Here is a 17,545-nt window from a genome sequence, read left to right as displayed (position 1 = left end):
GTTGAAGTCAAAAACATCTGGAGACTACCAGGTTCAGGAAGGCTGGAGTACAGTCTTGGACTACTCCACAAAAGAAACAATAGGGCTGTCACATTTTTTCCCTCCAGACAATGCTCTTTTTAATAGCTTTGTGACAAGTGGGGTGTTTCCACCAGCAATTTACTCTGAGCTGGCTGTGTGTTGAGGTCAGGATACATGACGTTGTGGCCATCCAGCAGCCGCCCCGGAGCTTATCAGGGAAAAACTGGATTTCCTGAGACTGCTTAAAGTCCGATTCTTTTCCTTAAGTTGGGTTATCCTCGGTATATCTGTTGTGTGCCCCAACCCTCGCATTGACCTTGGGTATGCTAGCCCTGCCCAGGGGTGTGCCTTTCACTCTGACCCCAGTCAAGGGGTGTTTCCTGTGTGTTTCCCATCCCTGCACAAACCCATTAGTGTCTCTTCAGAAGTAAATCTCATTGTGTTGAATGAGGCTTGCCCCCTGAATGTCCACATCGGAACTTATAAAGATCCCCCTCAATTGACATGGCATATTTTAAAGACCAATTCCCTAAGTGTGGTAAAGTTCGATCTCGAGGCTCCGATTCTCCTTTGCTTGGTTTACTGCCTTAGGAAGTAACTACTTCAACCCTTCATTATAGAGAAAATAGGGGCTGGTTTCCTGTCTTTGTGTTCTCCCTCCCCCCTCTTTCCCAGCGAAAGCATATGTGTGTCTACTCAGAAGTAGCCCCCACTGTGCTTAATGAGGCTTGCTCCTGAAATGCAGGTGCATCGGAACTTTCAGGGGAAAGGAGAAAGGAGGGAGAGAGGGGAAGCCTCTCTTATTCATTGAGGAGCCCTTGCCAGTCAGATGACATTCACTCCAACCCCCAGCCCCACCAGGGGCTGTGAAGCAATTTTTACTGTGTGGAGAACCTGCTCGTGGAGCCCTGCATGGACCAAAGCACAGCAAAGCTGATTCCTTAAAAAATAAATAAATCAGTACTTCTCTTTCTGTTGTCGTGGAAACACGGCCAAGCAGAAATTCAGTTGATGAAGCTTGTCCCATCACTTCTCCTATATGTCAGGGAAAAGCTTTACCTGCTTATCACCCAGCTGTTAACCGCTCTGCCAGTGTGGGTGGATGGGTGGGTGGAGTGCGGGAAGATTGCAACCGTATTAAAGGCAAATCAAGAAATCACCCTCTGATTGTCTTAAAATGCAATCAAAACATAACCTTTCTTGCTCCCCCATCATTAAGGGACCAGCTTATTTTGCTCAGCTTTGCATCCATCTCATGGATGGAAGGAGAATACTTATCTCCCACTGACAGATGAGCTAACCAGCTGCTCTCAGCTTTTCCTGCTTTATCAAAGCCACATTAATCATGGTATTATTGGCAGCCACTAGCCACCCAGCTGTTCTCTGTTCCCATCAGCAACCAAGCGAGAGCCCTAGGGTTTCCCCTTCGTTCTGTCCCCTCCATAGCCAGGTAAACAGGATGGGAAAGAGGGTGTGTGGTGGTAGGGATGCTGACTATTTAATCATTGCTCATTTTTCTTTTTTCATTCTGTGTTGCTCTCTAAGTAAGCTCTGTGGTCTCCAGAGGCGAAAGACAAGGGCAGACACTACTGGTGATTAGATTCCATACTAGCCTGCGGTTCACTGAGTTGCCTCTGGTGGAAATCAACTGCCATCAATACAGGGGAATGTTTGCAAGTAGTGGCAGGTCATTTAGGGCACCAGAAGAAATTGCAGTGGGTCATGGGAAGCACAGAAATATTAGCAGCAAGAAAAAGGATAGGGTCACAACAGAGCATATGAACTATGCCAGGACTTTTACTGCATCCTTGCAAATAAATCCACAGAAGTGACTAAACCACATCCATTTCTTGCCTGCCTACCACCCATTGTACTCACGTACCATGGATTGGCATTCATGGCACACTGACAGCTTGAGAGAAAAAGAGGACTAGCTCTTTGCCAGTTAACAAAAGCTTTCCTGCCTGTGCACTTGGAGGAGACTTAAAATTACCACTGGTGACTAGGCATGTGATGATTTACAGTTGCAGTATATTGGACTGTTCATGACCCATCCCACTGAGTTTGTGGCACTCCCTTTAAAATTAAGATTGGGGAAATACCCAATGGTTGTCCTCATCAACTCCACTCCACCCACAAGATTTATTTATTTAAAATATTTTATCCCCTTTCCCTATAAAATAAATCTTAACTAGGAATAAATAAATAAATAAATAAATGAATGAATAAATGAATGGCTTGATTTTGCTCTTCATCTTTGTTTTAGGCTGACCCTATTTGCACTGTTACCATCCAGCCATAGAAGACCAACTGGTTTCTCTCATATTCCATTCTTCCCCACTAGGAAATCAGTTCCCAATTTTTCTTTCTTTTGTATGGGGGATCCTGGAGTTTATTATCTGGGGATCAGAATGGATAGCACCTCAGTCAAAATGGATGCAATCTGTGACAAATATCAGGTTCTTCTTGAAGCATTAAAATCGGAGCTGAAATGAATCTTAGATTTGCTGCTAGAACTGAATTTGAATTCTGACATTTAATACTTTTGGATTGTGTCTGACTTTGATAAACAACACAACTTGAAAAATAAAACCAAAAAAATCTAAAAGTAAGGGCATTTCTACACCAGCCTAAAATCCCGCAACTTTAACTGGGCTTTCTGCTTCCATTTTAAATGCAGGCTCCCTTTACAAGGATTTCCCTTCCCCCCACTTTCCCCCTTATTTGTGAGTCCTATATGTTTCATTATACAGCCACTAGATGGCGCTGTGGTCTAGCTCCTCTTAGTGCAGGATTTCCTCTTTTCACAGGGTACTCAGCGTGCTGTATGATAGCTCATTATCTCCAATCTTTTAAAAAATGGGACAAATGTCATTTAGCGCAGGAGACGCCTCGGAGTTTGACGCCCTCATGTAAAGGACCCGCAGACTTCCGTGAGTAACCAATCTCAGTAGCAGGATAAAAGCCCTGTGTGGAAAAGCCCTAAGTTTCATCTCTGAATTTTACTTGGTATTTGCATAAGATATGCATGATAGAAAATCCTCCATGTTGTATTTCTAGTGATTTTGAATCTTATTCTCTGGAATTTAGCATAGCAACAATTATCTATACCAAACTACTGGGGAACATATACTGGGAGATTTCAATGTGTCTGCGTCTAGGGAAGATTCTTACATGCCCCAGAACAATTTACAAGATAAGTCTTCCCATCCTGGATCAGATGATTCAACTGGTCTATTTTAGCCAAGATGCTACAAAACAGGACAGCTCTGGATGGTTCGAAAAAAACACCAGATTCAATGCTGTTGAGCCCAAACAGAGCAATACTGATTCCCTCCCTCCCACAAACATACATAACATGTCATCTCCCAGTTCCTTCTTACAAAGGAATTCAAGTGGCTACATTCCATGCTGACTTTTAGATTCATTTACCCACCTATACAGACAATGTCCATGAAGCCGTACATTCCATAGCAGATCTGGAAGAGCAGGTCTTGGCGCTGCCATTTGGCAGAAGGACTGAAGGTTGACCAGATGAGCCACGAGATACTAGCGATGAGGAAGAGGGAACCCAAAATGGCTGCCGCTATCTGAACCTTTTCAATGACGGTCAGAGAAATGGCCTGCCACTGGAAGAGGGCAAGGGCAAGAGGAAAGGGAATAATAGAAAAGTTAGAAAGAAAAAGAGAAGGATAAGAGAAAGATATACGTCATATGATTTGTTCCTTGTTCAGTGGCATCAGTTGCTACTAATTAACATCCTATGGCATTTCACATGGACTTTTGTAAGAGAAGTTAACAGCTCTTTAAACAGAATGAACTACATCATTACATAGTGGCCTGCAGAAGCAAATGAAAACCCTGTACCTGCCTGTATCTAGAAATCAGAAAGATGATATTATTTCTCCACCTCATGATTCCTCTGGCATTAGTGCCTCTGTTCTGATCCCTACTTGATCATAGGCATTTTCTTGAATTTTGTATGGGCTGTTTATTATGAGTGGTTTGAATAAGCTGCTTATATTCAAATATAATGGGTTGGATGAGGTGGTCTATTAAGTCCATTAAAAAAAAAGATGAAATTAAAAATAATCAGAATGCTTGAAATTTATTGTGTGCACAAATTTTAACTTCAGAGGGAAATGGAACAGAATTTGTGCAAACATTTTCCTAATCAGTGCCTCTAGTAGAGACCAGAATGCTTGATTGCAAAAGGAACTCCTGGGTATCTCAGAGAAAGGAATTCTGCACCCAGAAAACACAAGAATTGGAGAGAAACAAGGGAAGCTGAAATGCAACTGAGCAAATGAACATGTCCTAAGTCAGGTATGGCAGACGTCAGGCTTCCAGGATCTACTTTTTTCTTTCTTTCTTTTACTAGAAACCTGAGATTTACCAACTAGAGCCAGGTACAAAAGAGTGGTTCAGGTGGGCAAACATATGAGTAGGCATCCCTCTGAGCACATGCTGAGTGCTTTGAGATTGGTTCAGCTGCACAAAAAGTCACCCAAGCAATCTTCTAAACATCAGTGAACAGATAAAATTTGGGAGACCTTGATTATGTTGAAAGATATTCAGCAAATGCAGCAAGCTGGTATGTTTGCTACTATGCAATAAATCTGCCTTTTCATAGTCACATTTCCAACACCAAGAGAATATCTTGCTATATATTTTCCAATTGCCAAGGTGTCAAGTGCCATCTTGCAAGCATTTTTCAGTGATTTCCCATCAAATCAACACAAGGGAATAACTTCATACCCACATCCCAGGAACCTTTCCATACTTCTTCCTCTATACTGCTGTTCATTTCTTTATACCACTTTTCACAGCATATGTTTATTTGCTGATTCTTAACTCCTACTATAATCTCATAGATATTTGATTATTCCCCTTTATTACGTCCCTCTATTAAGATTTCAAATTTTGTCTCCACATGTAATCTTCTGCCCCACCCCAATCTATTTTGTGCACAATGAACTGTTTGATTATACTGTTATTCCAGCAGTCTGCTTTGACTTTCGTTAACAATATTTTCATATTTTATTAGCCTGTCATTTCATAGCAGTCCCTTAAACCTTGTCACACCATATTTTGTGTAACGCTGAAGGATCTATCTCATTATAATAAAAGGCTCAAAGTGATGGATCAGGGCTAAGCACGTTCTTATATTGATTCCAGATTCTCATAATAGCCCTTACTATTGGATTTGAAAAACAATTAATGTCCCCTTTCCACTTCCTAATCAAGGCATATACAGGATGTACCAAATAATCACTATTCTCATATCTTAAATCAATTTTTAAAAAGATGTTATGGTGCCATGTTTTTCATTGATTTGCTTCTGATCTTAATCTAATCAAATTAAGATGCACATTTTTTTCTGATTATGATTTGACTGCCTAAATTTGGCTACAATCCTATGATCCCTGGAAGATATCCCAGGGGCCATTGGATTTTTCAGCTCTCCCTCTCTGAGGGCATAGAGAAAGGTCCACGGAGAGAGATCCGACCAATCTGTGGCTGCTTCTCAGACTTCGGATGTTTATTTCTTGGCTGGTTTTATCTCCTCAATTTTACTATGAATTACCAGGTTGGTTTTATACTGTTGTTTTTTTAATTTATCATGCCAACTTTCTACGTGCCTTTGTATTTTATTGTGTTGCTTTTATATTGCATTGTTTTTAGAGCTTTGGATTTTATTGTATTTTATTCTTTTAAAAATTGTATGATGCCTAGAGAATTTGTTTTATAGGCATCTTAGAAATATAATAAACAAACAAATAACTCCAACATTGGAGAGTAAACAAGCAAATAACTCCAACATTGGAGAGGACAAAAAACAGGCATGCTGGGAGAAGCTGTGGGTCTGCATGATCCATACCCCAGCCCCGTTCCAACATGCCTCCAGAACAGAGGGAAACTATGCCAGTCTTGGAGCAGACATATTTTATTTCCCCTCCATTGGGAGCAATGCCTGTAAAAGCCCAAATAAAAAAGCCCCCCTCCCCCGACTTTCCCCCTTCTGGCATGAACCAACAGGGCATAGGAAAAGGCATTTCCTCTGCCTTGGTTTCTTGCTCTGCCACCCTCATAAGACTGCTCTGTTAAACAACTAGATCCAGTAGTTAGTGAGCTTCTCCTTAGTCTGTTTTACTCTAACTACCCCACAAGCTTACCCCATGCTATATTAAGGACTCAGTGGAGGCGGGTGGCTCCAATTTCAATGGGGCTGTGAATCCATTCTCGGTTTCAGTCGGCACCAGCCAGAGCTCTAAAGGAGCTATCCAAGGTGCTGAACCCTATCTCCAAACTAAGTTCAGCACCTTGGATAGCTCCTTTAGAGTTCTGTCTGGTTTTGACTGAAACCCATAATTAATTTACAGCCCCACCAGAATTGGAGCAACCAGCCTTCACTAATTGGTAACCTTCTTTTCATCCTAAATTGGTGATCTTGTTGTATTGTTATGTGGGGTTTTTTCTTTTGATTCCCATATTTTAGCTGTATTTTAGCCTCCGAAGCCGGAAATCCGGCTGCGGACGGCTCTGGCCTGGCCGGGCCTGGCCTGGCCGGCTGCTCCGCGGAGCTGCCGCGGAGCACAGCCGACCGCGGAGGATTCCGGGGGGGAGGGACGGAACGCCTCCCCCCCCACCATCAGCATAATCCGCGAAAGGTAAGTGATTTTCGTACATCCCTACTTCAAATACATTGGATTATAGGAGTCTACTTTTATTACTCCCTTAATAAATGGCATATATGACGAACACACACACACATATAAAATGTACTGGGCCTGGCAGAACCTTTTGTTCTTTGATGAAACTTACAGTTTGTCATGCAGATGGGCTGTTAGCCTGTTTATTAAGGTTATGTTCTGATTAGTTCCACCAGAGAAAAATGCAGGAACATTACTTTTCCCATGGAGTTTTTCTAGCTATTCAGGCTAGAAAATGCTCATTTAATGAGAGCAATTCACGTTAAGTGGCCAATTCAAGCAGCCCTCCAAACATGCTTTTACTGGCCTGCCACATGAATGTGCAAGGTTATCTGGAAATGAAGATTTCTGGGAAATCACTTTTGGACCTGCACAAGTGGTTTTATTTGGGTGTGGGTGTGGGATTTGGGGTTGTTTTAAACTAAAAACAGCAAGGCAGCTTGGTGTATTCTGAGCATCATGGATCCTGTAGCCTATACAGATTCTGCCTCAAGCTGAGTACAGTCTGCTCTGCTTGTGGTTTCCCTACCATATCTTAGGAATGTTAGATTTCCGAAATGTTGATTTGTAAATGCAGATAAAGAGGTGTGCGTGTGTAAATTCCACAAAAAATATTTTCAACTTCCAGGACGACTGGATGGAACCAGTGGTGTGGAGTGGGAGTTATTAATATCAGAACGATATTGTTATGTCTGCTGGCCAAAAACTCCTTTAAGATACCAGTCTTGTGGCATCTTAAAGACTAAAAAATGTATTACGTCATAAGCTTCTGTGAATTAGAGCCTACTCAAGTCCATGAAAACTTATGCCATAATAAATTCCAATTCTATGGTTTTATGAAATGTGTCCATTTTGAAGGTGCTACAAGACTGTATGTTGTTTTTGGTGCAACAGACTAACACAGTAGTAGGTAGACTTCAGGCTGGTGAGATCTATTTTGTTTTTTACTAGAACCCCAAGATTCACCAGAGCCTGGTGCAAAGGATATAAGCTTAGAATGAAAGAATTCTAAACCCAAGAATTTGTTCTGAGTACCTGAACTCAGCCCACATTCCTTCCACAGAATAAACTTCACCTAGCGACCCCAAGCTTTATTCATTTCAGTAGGATGATTTAGGGAAGAGGGAGTCATTTTGTTGCTATTGTTAAACAATTGGGACTCAGAAATTCTTGCGAAACTACTGCAAATCACTCAAAGGTCTATCAGAGGATCTAAATCTACCTTCTCCCCATTTCTGGACTAACGTGGCTACCCCTCTGAAATGTGTTAGGGAGATTACCGGTTAGTATCCTAGGAAGATAATTGATTGACTGATTGTTCATCAGAGGGATACAAAATAGTCTCCTGATAGCTGGAGATCTTTTGAGTAGGGATGTACGAAAGTTCCGCCACAGACCTCGGGGAGGCTGAATGCCAGCGCATTTGGCCCCCCCAAATCGGTGGCGGAATGGCCTGCCACCCCCCTGCCACCCCCCCGGGACGGGACTTACCTGGGGCAGATCTTCCTGGCGGCGGCGGTGGCACGGCGGCTGCGGCTGCCGGTCTTCCGACCGGCTGCCGCTGCCGCCATTTCCAGGTTTAAAAACAACCCCCCCCCAAAAAGGTGATAGGCTATGTAAAGATTTGCATAGCCTAACACGGCTAGATTTAAAGAAAACACCGTGATAGGCTACGTAAATGTTTACGTAGCCTATCACGGCTGATTAAAAAAAAAAAAAAGCACGTACGCAAATGGCGGCGCCCATGGATGTTGCCATTTGCGTTCCTTATTTTGGCACGTCTTAGTCTACGTAAACATTTATGTAGACTAAGACAGTGAAAATAAGGGGAACGCAAATAGCGTAGCGTCTACTATTTGCGTTCCCCTTATTTTTGCCGTCTTATTCTACGTAAATGTTTACGTAGACTAAGACGTGCCAAAATAAGGAATGCAAATGGCGGCTCCCATGGGCGCCGCCATTTGCGTATGCGCGTTGTTGTTGTTTTTTTAATCAGCTGTGATAGGCTACGTAAACATTTACGTAGCCTATCATGGCTGACTTCAGGGACGCAAATGGCAGCGACTATGGCCGCCGCCATTTGCGTCCCTGCTAGCCAGTGGCCAGATGTCCGGCTGCTGGTGGAGCCGGCTGGCGGCTCCGCATAATCGCTGCGGAGCACAGCCGGCCAGCCAGGATTCCGGGGGGGGGGAGGAACGCCTCCCCCCGCACCATCAGCATAATCCCCGAAAGTTAAGTGATTTTCGTACATCCCTACTTTTGAGTGTTTTGACAGAGAGAGCCCATCAGAGCTTGCAAAATGTGACTCCATTCCAGCTGAGGAAAGGGGGCAGGGTTTGTGTGTGGAAAGTAATCAGGTGGCAGTTTGGGAGAGAAAGGGCAAAGAGATTGCTGTGAGCAGCAATGAGTGAATCTGTCAAGCTTGATTTCACTTAGATTCTCATTTTCCCAATGTTAAGTTTGTTCCATCCAATTCTGCAGCAGATTGTGATTTTTTTTGATCTGCACAAAAATCTGTATGTATTTTCATGCACATTTTTAAAATGCACATTTTCGTACACGTATCCCCAAATATTCTAATTTTGAGTGCATTTTCAAATGTGTGCATTTTTCCCAAGTGATTGATAAGTTTGCATTGGAATGTGAACCAAACCTCGTCCATCCCTAACTGTGAGTTGGCTGAAGACATCTTGAGGAGCAGGTCTCTCTATGGGCATCTGATATGGGGTAGAGGATCTCCTGCCTTGTAACTGTGCCTACTGTTTTATGTTCTATTTGTATATTACTATATGAAAGTGCAGTAGGTTTCTACTGTGCTCTTACATCCAAAGGAAGTCAAAGCTGGGTAGCACTTTTCCAGGAACATCTCTTGGAGATGTTGGGAACATGCAACAGCACTTATCATTATTACAGCTATGCAACTGAGGGCAGGACTCAGTTCCCAGCACCGTGTTTGCCTTGTAACACTACTGCGTGTATGGGGCACACCTACTGATTCTCCCTCATAATTCCTCCCTTTGGGCCTTCCCCAACTCAGGGCTTATTCCCAGGCTTGGGGGGCGGGCTGCGGGAATGAAAAAACAGACTGGGTGGTGGTGGTGAGAATTAATGTGTGGGGAAAAGATTATGCACCTTCCTCCCATAAGTTTGGTGAGGCCATAGGCAATTTTGGTCTTAAGAATGTGTTATTTCACTTTGTGGTTTGGATCCAGAGAAGCACTGCAGAAGGGGATGGGTGGAAGGTGACTTTCCCACTCCCTCTTCCTCCTCACAGCCCTCCAAGCTCGCTGAAAAATATTTCCTGAGGGTTGAATAGGGACCTTCCTGAATGGGATGGGCTGTGTGTGTGTGGGGGGGGGGGGCTGAGGAGGAAGGCGGGCACTGGGGAGAGCAGGAGCTGAGACATGTAACTAAAGTCTTAGATGTATCTCTGTTTTGTCATTCTCTCTTTCCCGCCCTCGCTCTCTCCCTCTCCACACACACACACACACACAGGCAGGGTCCCACAATAAAAAGTTGCAGTGTATCCCTGGAGCCATGTGTTACCAGAGCTTGTGGCTGAGGAGGTTGAAAAAAAGCAACAGTTAGCATCAGAGACAGGAGCCTTTTCTCTCTAACTTGGGGTCTTACTTCATGGGAATTTATTTGATTTGATGTTTGATTTTTAAAAGTGCTGCCACTCTGCACGCAAGTCAATAGAGAACGAGCCTTCTCAGTTCAGCTGAGCTACTGATTTGGCCTGCAAAGATGTCTGAGGAGGCATTTTAAGCAGATAGACATTTGCTGCAATCTGAGAGGCATGGCAGATTTTAACTGGGTATCCAGACCAGCCTCGGCAGAATGCTTTCATGGAGCTTCCGTCTCACAACATCCCATGCCACTGAGTTATTCTGGGGCTATCTTGCCACCCCCGGCCCCACTTCAGCATTTTTTTCTACCATTTTTTTGTACTTGGGCCTATCTCAGGGTTACTGCAAGTCTGCCAATACCTCTCTTGTGCATGGGTGATACAGTTTTGGCTACATACGCGTGAGCACAAGAAGACTGAAATTAGTGTTAGAAGGAATTCTAGTTATATACCTATATCTATAGACAGACAGATCTTGGGTCAGGCCTTCATGGCCCTTCTCCCCGTGCACCTGCCATTTTGGATATTTTAGGAATGCAGAGTTGCTTTTGATTTTATAGTTTTCTAACCAGGGTATTTTTCTTTTGTGCCCTCTCTGCGCCTGTGTAGCCTATTAAAAGTAATTAGCTGCCAAAAGTGCTGCTTCATGTGCACTAATTTATTCCACAGATGGTATTTTCAAGAAGGCCCTCTTGGCATGTATGTCTCATTCACCTCCTGGATGCTAATAGTACTAGAAGGTCTAAAATGTGTACAATGGCCCTGTATACCTAGCTATGTCTAGCTAAATGCGTGATGCAGGAGATCCATTAACAGAATCTCCTGCGGTTTTTAAAATTGTTAATAGCAGCCACAAGGGGAACAGCTAGATCTTCCACTTAATATTTATTTATTTTAGTACCAGCATTGCCAGAGTCCAATTAAGATCAGAGCAGTGGCACTGGGGGAAGAGAATTTTAATCCAATTTCCCTGTGCTATTTTCCTGATTAAAATTGTGCCCCTTCTCTCTAAACTGATATTTGCTTTGCCAGACCAAACATGTAAGTACCAGTGGCCAAGCATAATTTCTCTGGCCCTGGTATGCACTTGTAACGTGGGTCCCTCCTTTCCCTCATGATCGTTTGTCTGTTTTGGGGGGGGAAAATGGAGAATTGATTGGTGTCCTTTAGCTTCTTTTAGTTGCCTTTGTGTAAACCATGTATGTTTCTGGATGTCTAATTTGTATTTATAGCCAGACCTGGCATCATGAACACACTAAAAAATGCCCATTAGAGGTGCAGTGTGCTCTCTGTCCGTGGGATCTAGCGTTTGTTCTGTGTGCTCTGTGGACTAGAGGTCTAACTCACCTAGTGTTTCCTGTACAAACACATGCTACCTCGGGGATGCTGGGAGTTGTAGTCCAACAAATGGCGGAAGGATGGCGTAAGACTTGATATAAAAGGGCATATATATGGTGAGATGCTAAGAATCCCTTTATTTTCCTCCTGCTTTCTTCCTTTCTCCATTTGACAGTCTTCATCCTTCTCCCCCTCCCCTTTTTTTAAAGCTAATTGTGAGCCATATTTATTATGTTGTTTGGTTCTGGAGCTATATAGATACTGTGCCACTAAGGGAATTGGGGTGGGGAGGCAAAAGCAGATTTGGATTATTCAATCAAATAAGTGTGATACCTGCATACATTGTTCTAAAGTTGATTAAAAAGCACAATTAAAAAAGAGGGGGAGGGGAAACCACTTTTGTTTGATCTCAGAGATTGTGTTGGGACTTCTGTTGGGAATGACACCCTCTTAGCGATATTTGGCTCAAGCCATTAATAGAGTTGCAGATCAAAATTAGCGCCATGACATGTTCCTAGGAGTCAATGGGAACCTGCTTTCATAGCACTGTGATGCGTTCTCACAGGCGCATGCCCATCAGGAGAGCCAGCATGACAGAGTGGTTTCACAGGTCCTTTTTCACCTGCGGGAACATTGTCTGAGTAGCGTTCCTCTAAGAATACTCCCACTGGAGACTATCTGTGCCAATTCTCCTTTTCCTTTGAAAACTCAGAGCACTGGTACATCTAGCCCAGTATTGTCAACAATGGCTGGCAGTGGCTTTCCAGGGTTTCAGGCAATGTTTTTCTAGCTCTACCTGGAGATGCCAGGTATTGAACCTGGGACCTTCTCCATGCAGAAGGAACTATGGTCCCTCTCCCCCGCTGAAGCGGTGGGAGAAAGGGACCATAGCTCCTTCTGTAAGCAGAAGGTTCCAGGTTCCATCCCTGGCATATACAGGTAGAGCTGAAATTGAGCACATGCAGAACCTGAGAAACCCGTGACATGTAGACACACCAACATTTGTATATTTTTATATTCAAAGATTATGATGCATCAGCTTACTTTTGTTTTTTAGTAGCATGAACAAAACAGTGTCTCTCAGATTCATTAACAGTGTTGGAATCTGTGTTGTTATTTTTTTAAAATGTGCAGTATATAAACTCCTTTATTTGAATGCTGTCTTATCCTACCCTGTTGTTGTCCATGACCTAAAGACCAGCAGGCACAAAACAAATATTCAGTAGCAGCGGTAAAGCCAAGATGGCAAAATTCTGTAGTGCAGCAGTAGGCCGCACTGATTTCATTTTGACAAAGCAGTAAAGAAAGAAAACAGTAAAAGGAAAGTAAATGGCATACCAGTTTATTTTCCTTAGTTCCATTTCATCTTCATTTTCTTCTCTGTCAGTTCATTAGACAATATTGGGTAGCGACTGCAGTTGAGGTTAATTTGTATCAGCTCCTTAGTTCTGAAGTATGCTGCAGTCAAATCAAGTACTAACTGATCAGGGTTGTTGTTCTTTTAATAATAGGAGTGACTTTCCTTCTTTCTTTCTTTCTTTCTTTCTTTCTTTCTTTCTTTCTTACATTTCTGTACCGCCCAATAGCCGAAGCTATCTGGCAGTTCACATTATCTAAATAATGACTTTGATCTTAACTTTTCAGTCCATGAACAGAAGGACCTTACACACTCATTTTAGATCAGGATGGTTGCAGCCTTCACACCCAGGGAAATTTTTTTTATTTTGTGCACAGTTCAGAGCTGAAATAGAAGTGACTCATACCACGTAGTTTGGTATTGCATAGCTAGGCAAGGGCCAAGCCGCTGATGCTATTGTAATCTTTTGATCCTTGCCAAATAAACTTCATCCTCACGACTGAAACTGTATATGTCTTTAAGCCTATTTGACATTACCAGTAACGGAAATTACATTGTGTTAGCATACGTGACCTCTGGAGGCTGGTGGCTCTGATTTTGGTGGGGCTATAAACCTATTCTGGGTTTCAATCAGAACCAGCCAGAACTCTAAAGGAGCCATCCAAGGTGCTGAACTTCCACTAAATGTTGCTGGCATGATGGGTTTTCTGGAGAAACATGTCATGCCAGGATCCGCTCTTAGTATTGGGCTGGAAGTTGCTTACACTAGCACAACATGGTTTACATTAGCAGTAGTGCCAAATAAGTTACTGCCCATTATTATTAGTATTCAGTAGCAACAATAGTATTGGTAAGCTGCACTGATTTTACCTAAAAGTAACTTTTTAATCAAAAAGAAGAGGTCTCTTGATCTGAGAGGATGGTGGAAGAGAGGTAGGGGATGCCTCGTTATGCAAACAGGGGTCTGCCTGCAAGACACTGAATGTGGCCCAAATGCAGCCTGGCTAGTTTGGACATGTAAGGCACTATTGATGCTATTAAGGGATCCAGTACTTTTAATTAAACATTTCCACCTTATTGGTTCAGCCCATTTTCATTATTATTAATAGGTGATTTTAATAGCCCCCATGGAAGTTTTTGTTCCTATGAGGTGGGGCTTTAATTATCACTTTACTCTCATGTTTTTTTCTTCTTTTCATTTGTTATAGAGGAATAATGGGAGAAAAAGCACACCCACCACACAGGAATGGAAACTGACATTGGGGCAATTAAGAGAGGCAATTAAGGGGCAATTAATTGGCTGTTAATCATTAATCCCTCCTTTCTGCTCATCGGGCAGCAATAAAATTGACTGAACATACAAGGAGCAAACGTGTACTTAATGTAGCCAGGATCCTTTGCTGAACGGGACTTACTTGTGACCAAACATGCTAGGAAAGAGAGTTGCTGGATAATTTAGCACTATATTACTTGTCTCTAAGGAACCCATTTCAGTTCCTCTTCCAGCTAATTCTGGGAGAGCAATGCTTCAGCAGTGCTAAAGAGCTCTAAACATGAAAGCAATTTGTTTTGGGACTTAGGGGAATAGTGACCTCTTAGGTATATTTGGTTCAAACAATGAATATTAAAGATCAAAATAAGAATAACAGAAGAATGACCATCTAAAGTCCAGAAAAACCCTGGTGTATTGTGACTATGGTGAAACACATCCAGAGCCTCTCACTTGAGTGAGCCATTAGCAATATTTAAGAAGAGGCAGTGCAAACTAAGGGGCTGAAATTTAAATAGGAAGATGGATCCTGGAGCTGGGAAAAGGCAACAGACAATATAATTCTGCCTGTCAGCTGTGTACATGCTTACTGAAGCCTCATCAAAGCTTGAGTCTCAGAAACTTTTGGAAGCAATTTAAGAGTCTTTTTTGGGGTATTTCTTTGGTGATCAGCGCTATGCAGGTTAAAGGATTTTTTAAATTTAAAATACTGGCTATATTTTAATGACTTTATGTAAAACTTTAAAAAATATATAAATGTCAATAATAAATAAAATTGGAAAGCCAGTTCTGCAATTCACTGTGCAATGTACAATACGATGAAAAGCTGAGCCACCCACACATCCAGCAGCAAATAGGAGGGAAAAGCATAAAAAATAAGCCAAAACAATGGAATAAAGGACTTTGAAATAATCTCTAGTACCTTTACCTGCAGGGGGTTCTTTGTGCTTATGGCAATGACATGGTACTTGTAATAACACAGCTCACAGCTCCAGCATCCTCTCTCACTGATCCATTTGATCAGGCAAGGTTGGTGTGTACATTTCACTGACCCGTCGCACCGACATGGACTCAGCAACTCACCCTGGAAAAAGAAAGAGAGAGAGAGAGAGAGAATCAAAAACGTGTTTTTCTTGCTGCAGTCCAAAGAAGGCGGAGCATAGCAAGATGATAGAGCTGCATTTTCTCCAAGGGTTGAACCAAACAATTGCTTCCATTTTGAAACTTTCCATGTGGGTGTGCTGACCACATGGAGAGGTGGTCATCAGTAGGCTCCAGGCATGCAAAGAACATTACCCAGCTCTTGCTTTCCTGGCAACTGAGGAAGTGTTGCAATGATTAGTTCACCTAATGGCCACAGAAAATCACCTTTCAATAGGGTTAGAAGAACCATCATAGTTGGATTTGTAACACGCAATGATGTGATAATGTTTTGCCTGTTCCCACCCTACACTCGGGTGGATGCACCCCACTATGTATGAAAGAGATTATATCTGGTTAGAAGAAGATATTGATGACTCTGCAGTTGATCACAGGCACTGGATGGAAGGCTGACAGAATCAGAGTCAGAAGGGACTGAAACTCTATTGAATCCAAGCCACCCATCAGCTCCCTACAGATTAATCTACACCATCTAGACCACAGTGTATGCCAGGATTGGAAACTGGTGCATGCTACAGTGGTGCCAGCAAAGGATATCACATCAGATAACTCAAACAAGTGAGCCAAGCTACATTCTACAGGGAAGGGATGCTTCATTCTCAGTCATTAGCTGATGTGTTCTGAGAAAATATCTTCTGGGCTTCAAATATGACAATCAGATGGGCTCTGAATGTTAGCTAATTTGCTAGGACTTCCCAAGGGATATTTTGTTGGGGGTGTAACTCTATATGACTGAATTCACACCTTTCCAGGTTGATTTATTTATTTAAAATGCTCATGCTCTGCCTTTCCAAACCTGCTCAAGGCTGCTCACAGTCATTAGCCATACAGAATACATCAAAAACTGTAAACAGTAGCAGACCAATTAACTTAAAAAAACCAACAGCGTGATTTAAGTGAGAACCTTCCTGTTGCTGTCCAAAGGCCCTTAGATATAGCGGGAGCTGCATGAAGGAGAAGGAGGAAAGACAAAGGTTCTGAGAAAGACTGTTCCACAGAACTGGAGCAACCACCAAGAAGGCTCTGCTCACTATCCAAACAACCTCTTTTCCTTAACACAAATTTAATTTTTGTGAACCACCCTGAGAGCTTTGGCTATTGGGCAGTATAGGAATGTAATAAATCAATAAATTAACAGATGAAACCTGGAGCAGAGCCTTGAAAGATAATCTTAACAGGCAGGTGGACTCATAGAGGGAGCAATGCTCTCTGAGATGGTGTCGGTCTCTCCAGTACATCCTCCATATTGTCCTTCCCCAAGGTCTCCAACTTGCTACCTGGGGTGGGGACTAAGGTAAATGCAGCACCTGATCAGAAATCCAGCCTAAGCTGCTTGACATTCCAGTTAGATCATCATCAAGAAATATCATTAATATTCATTGCATTGTTACAAGCTGCAACTGGGTTATAATGAGAAAACGTGAATTCTGCCATTCCTTGTCATGCAAACTCAAAAGCTCACTGCCGATCGGTTCTGTCATCTGATGGTATATGGAGCAATTTTGGTAGCAAAAGAATCTGCAGATAAAGATAGCTGGGCTAAACTTGCTTGCCTCGATGCTCCTCAACCTCACCATAGGGTGCAATAATGGAATGGGGATGGGAGGAGGTGAACATTTATACTATGGAAAGTGGTTTAAAAACCACTTTCTAGCTTTTTATACTTTAGCATAGCTGGTAGCAGGCAAAGTGGGAAGGACAGTCAGGAGCTTATTCAGTGCCCTCCCAACCAGAGTACACAGCCTGCCACCATCTCCTGACTCAGAGGAAGTCCGTCCAGCAGAACCTCCATTTCCCCAGCCTCAGGCCCAAACTAAACATGGTTCAAATCATGCACAGCAGAACTATGCGTGATTGGCTTATTCACTTCAGTGTAAGCACACATGGCCCTGATTCAGATCAGGACCATGGGGCTCTGGGACGGGGGATTTAAGCTTCTCCCATTTTCATTCTGAAATTCTACCTGCCCATGGGGGAGGGGTTAAATCAAAGAAAAAAAGTCTACATTGGCATAATTTTTCTTTTTTAAATGCCCCCCCCCCATATGTGGAATTTCA

General features: G+C 42.7%; 1 protein-coding gene across 2 annotated transcripts in view; it reads right to left on the bottom strand.

Moving 5' to 3' along the window:
* The window catches only part of MARCHF4 (membrane associated ring-CH-type finger 4), a 150,909-nt gene that overhangs the window by 14,502 nt on the left and 118,862 nt on the right, over positions 1 to 17,545 (bottom strand). The window contains exons 2-3 of one of the 2 annotated variants that reach the window (XM_084829476.1): positions 15,250 to 15,411; positions 3,458 to 3,650 (exon numbers count right to left, since the gene is read on the bottom strand). In XM_084829476.1, the coding sequence (XP_084685602.1) occupies positions 3,458 to 3,650; positions 15,250 to 15,411 (355 nt within the window). The remainder of the gene's footprint in view (positions 1 to 3,457; positions 3,651 to 15,249; positions 15,412 to 17,545) is intronic. The other variant, XM_084829487.1, reaches the window with a different exon arrangement.

The sequence above is a fragment of the Heloderma suspectum genome, chromosome 1 (genome assembly GCF_057233095.1).
Source record: "Heloderma suspectum isolate Gila_16-S chromosome 1, 16-S_ref, whole genome shotgun sequence".
In the NCBI taxonomy this organism is placed as follows: Eukaryota; Metazoa; Chordata; class Lepidosauria; order Squamata; family Helodermatidae; genus Heloderma; species Heloderma suspectum.
This window is presented reverse-complemented; position numbering and strand designations above follow the sequence as displayed.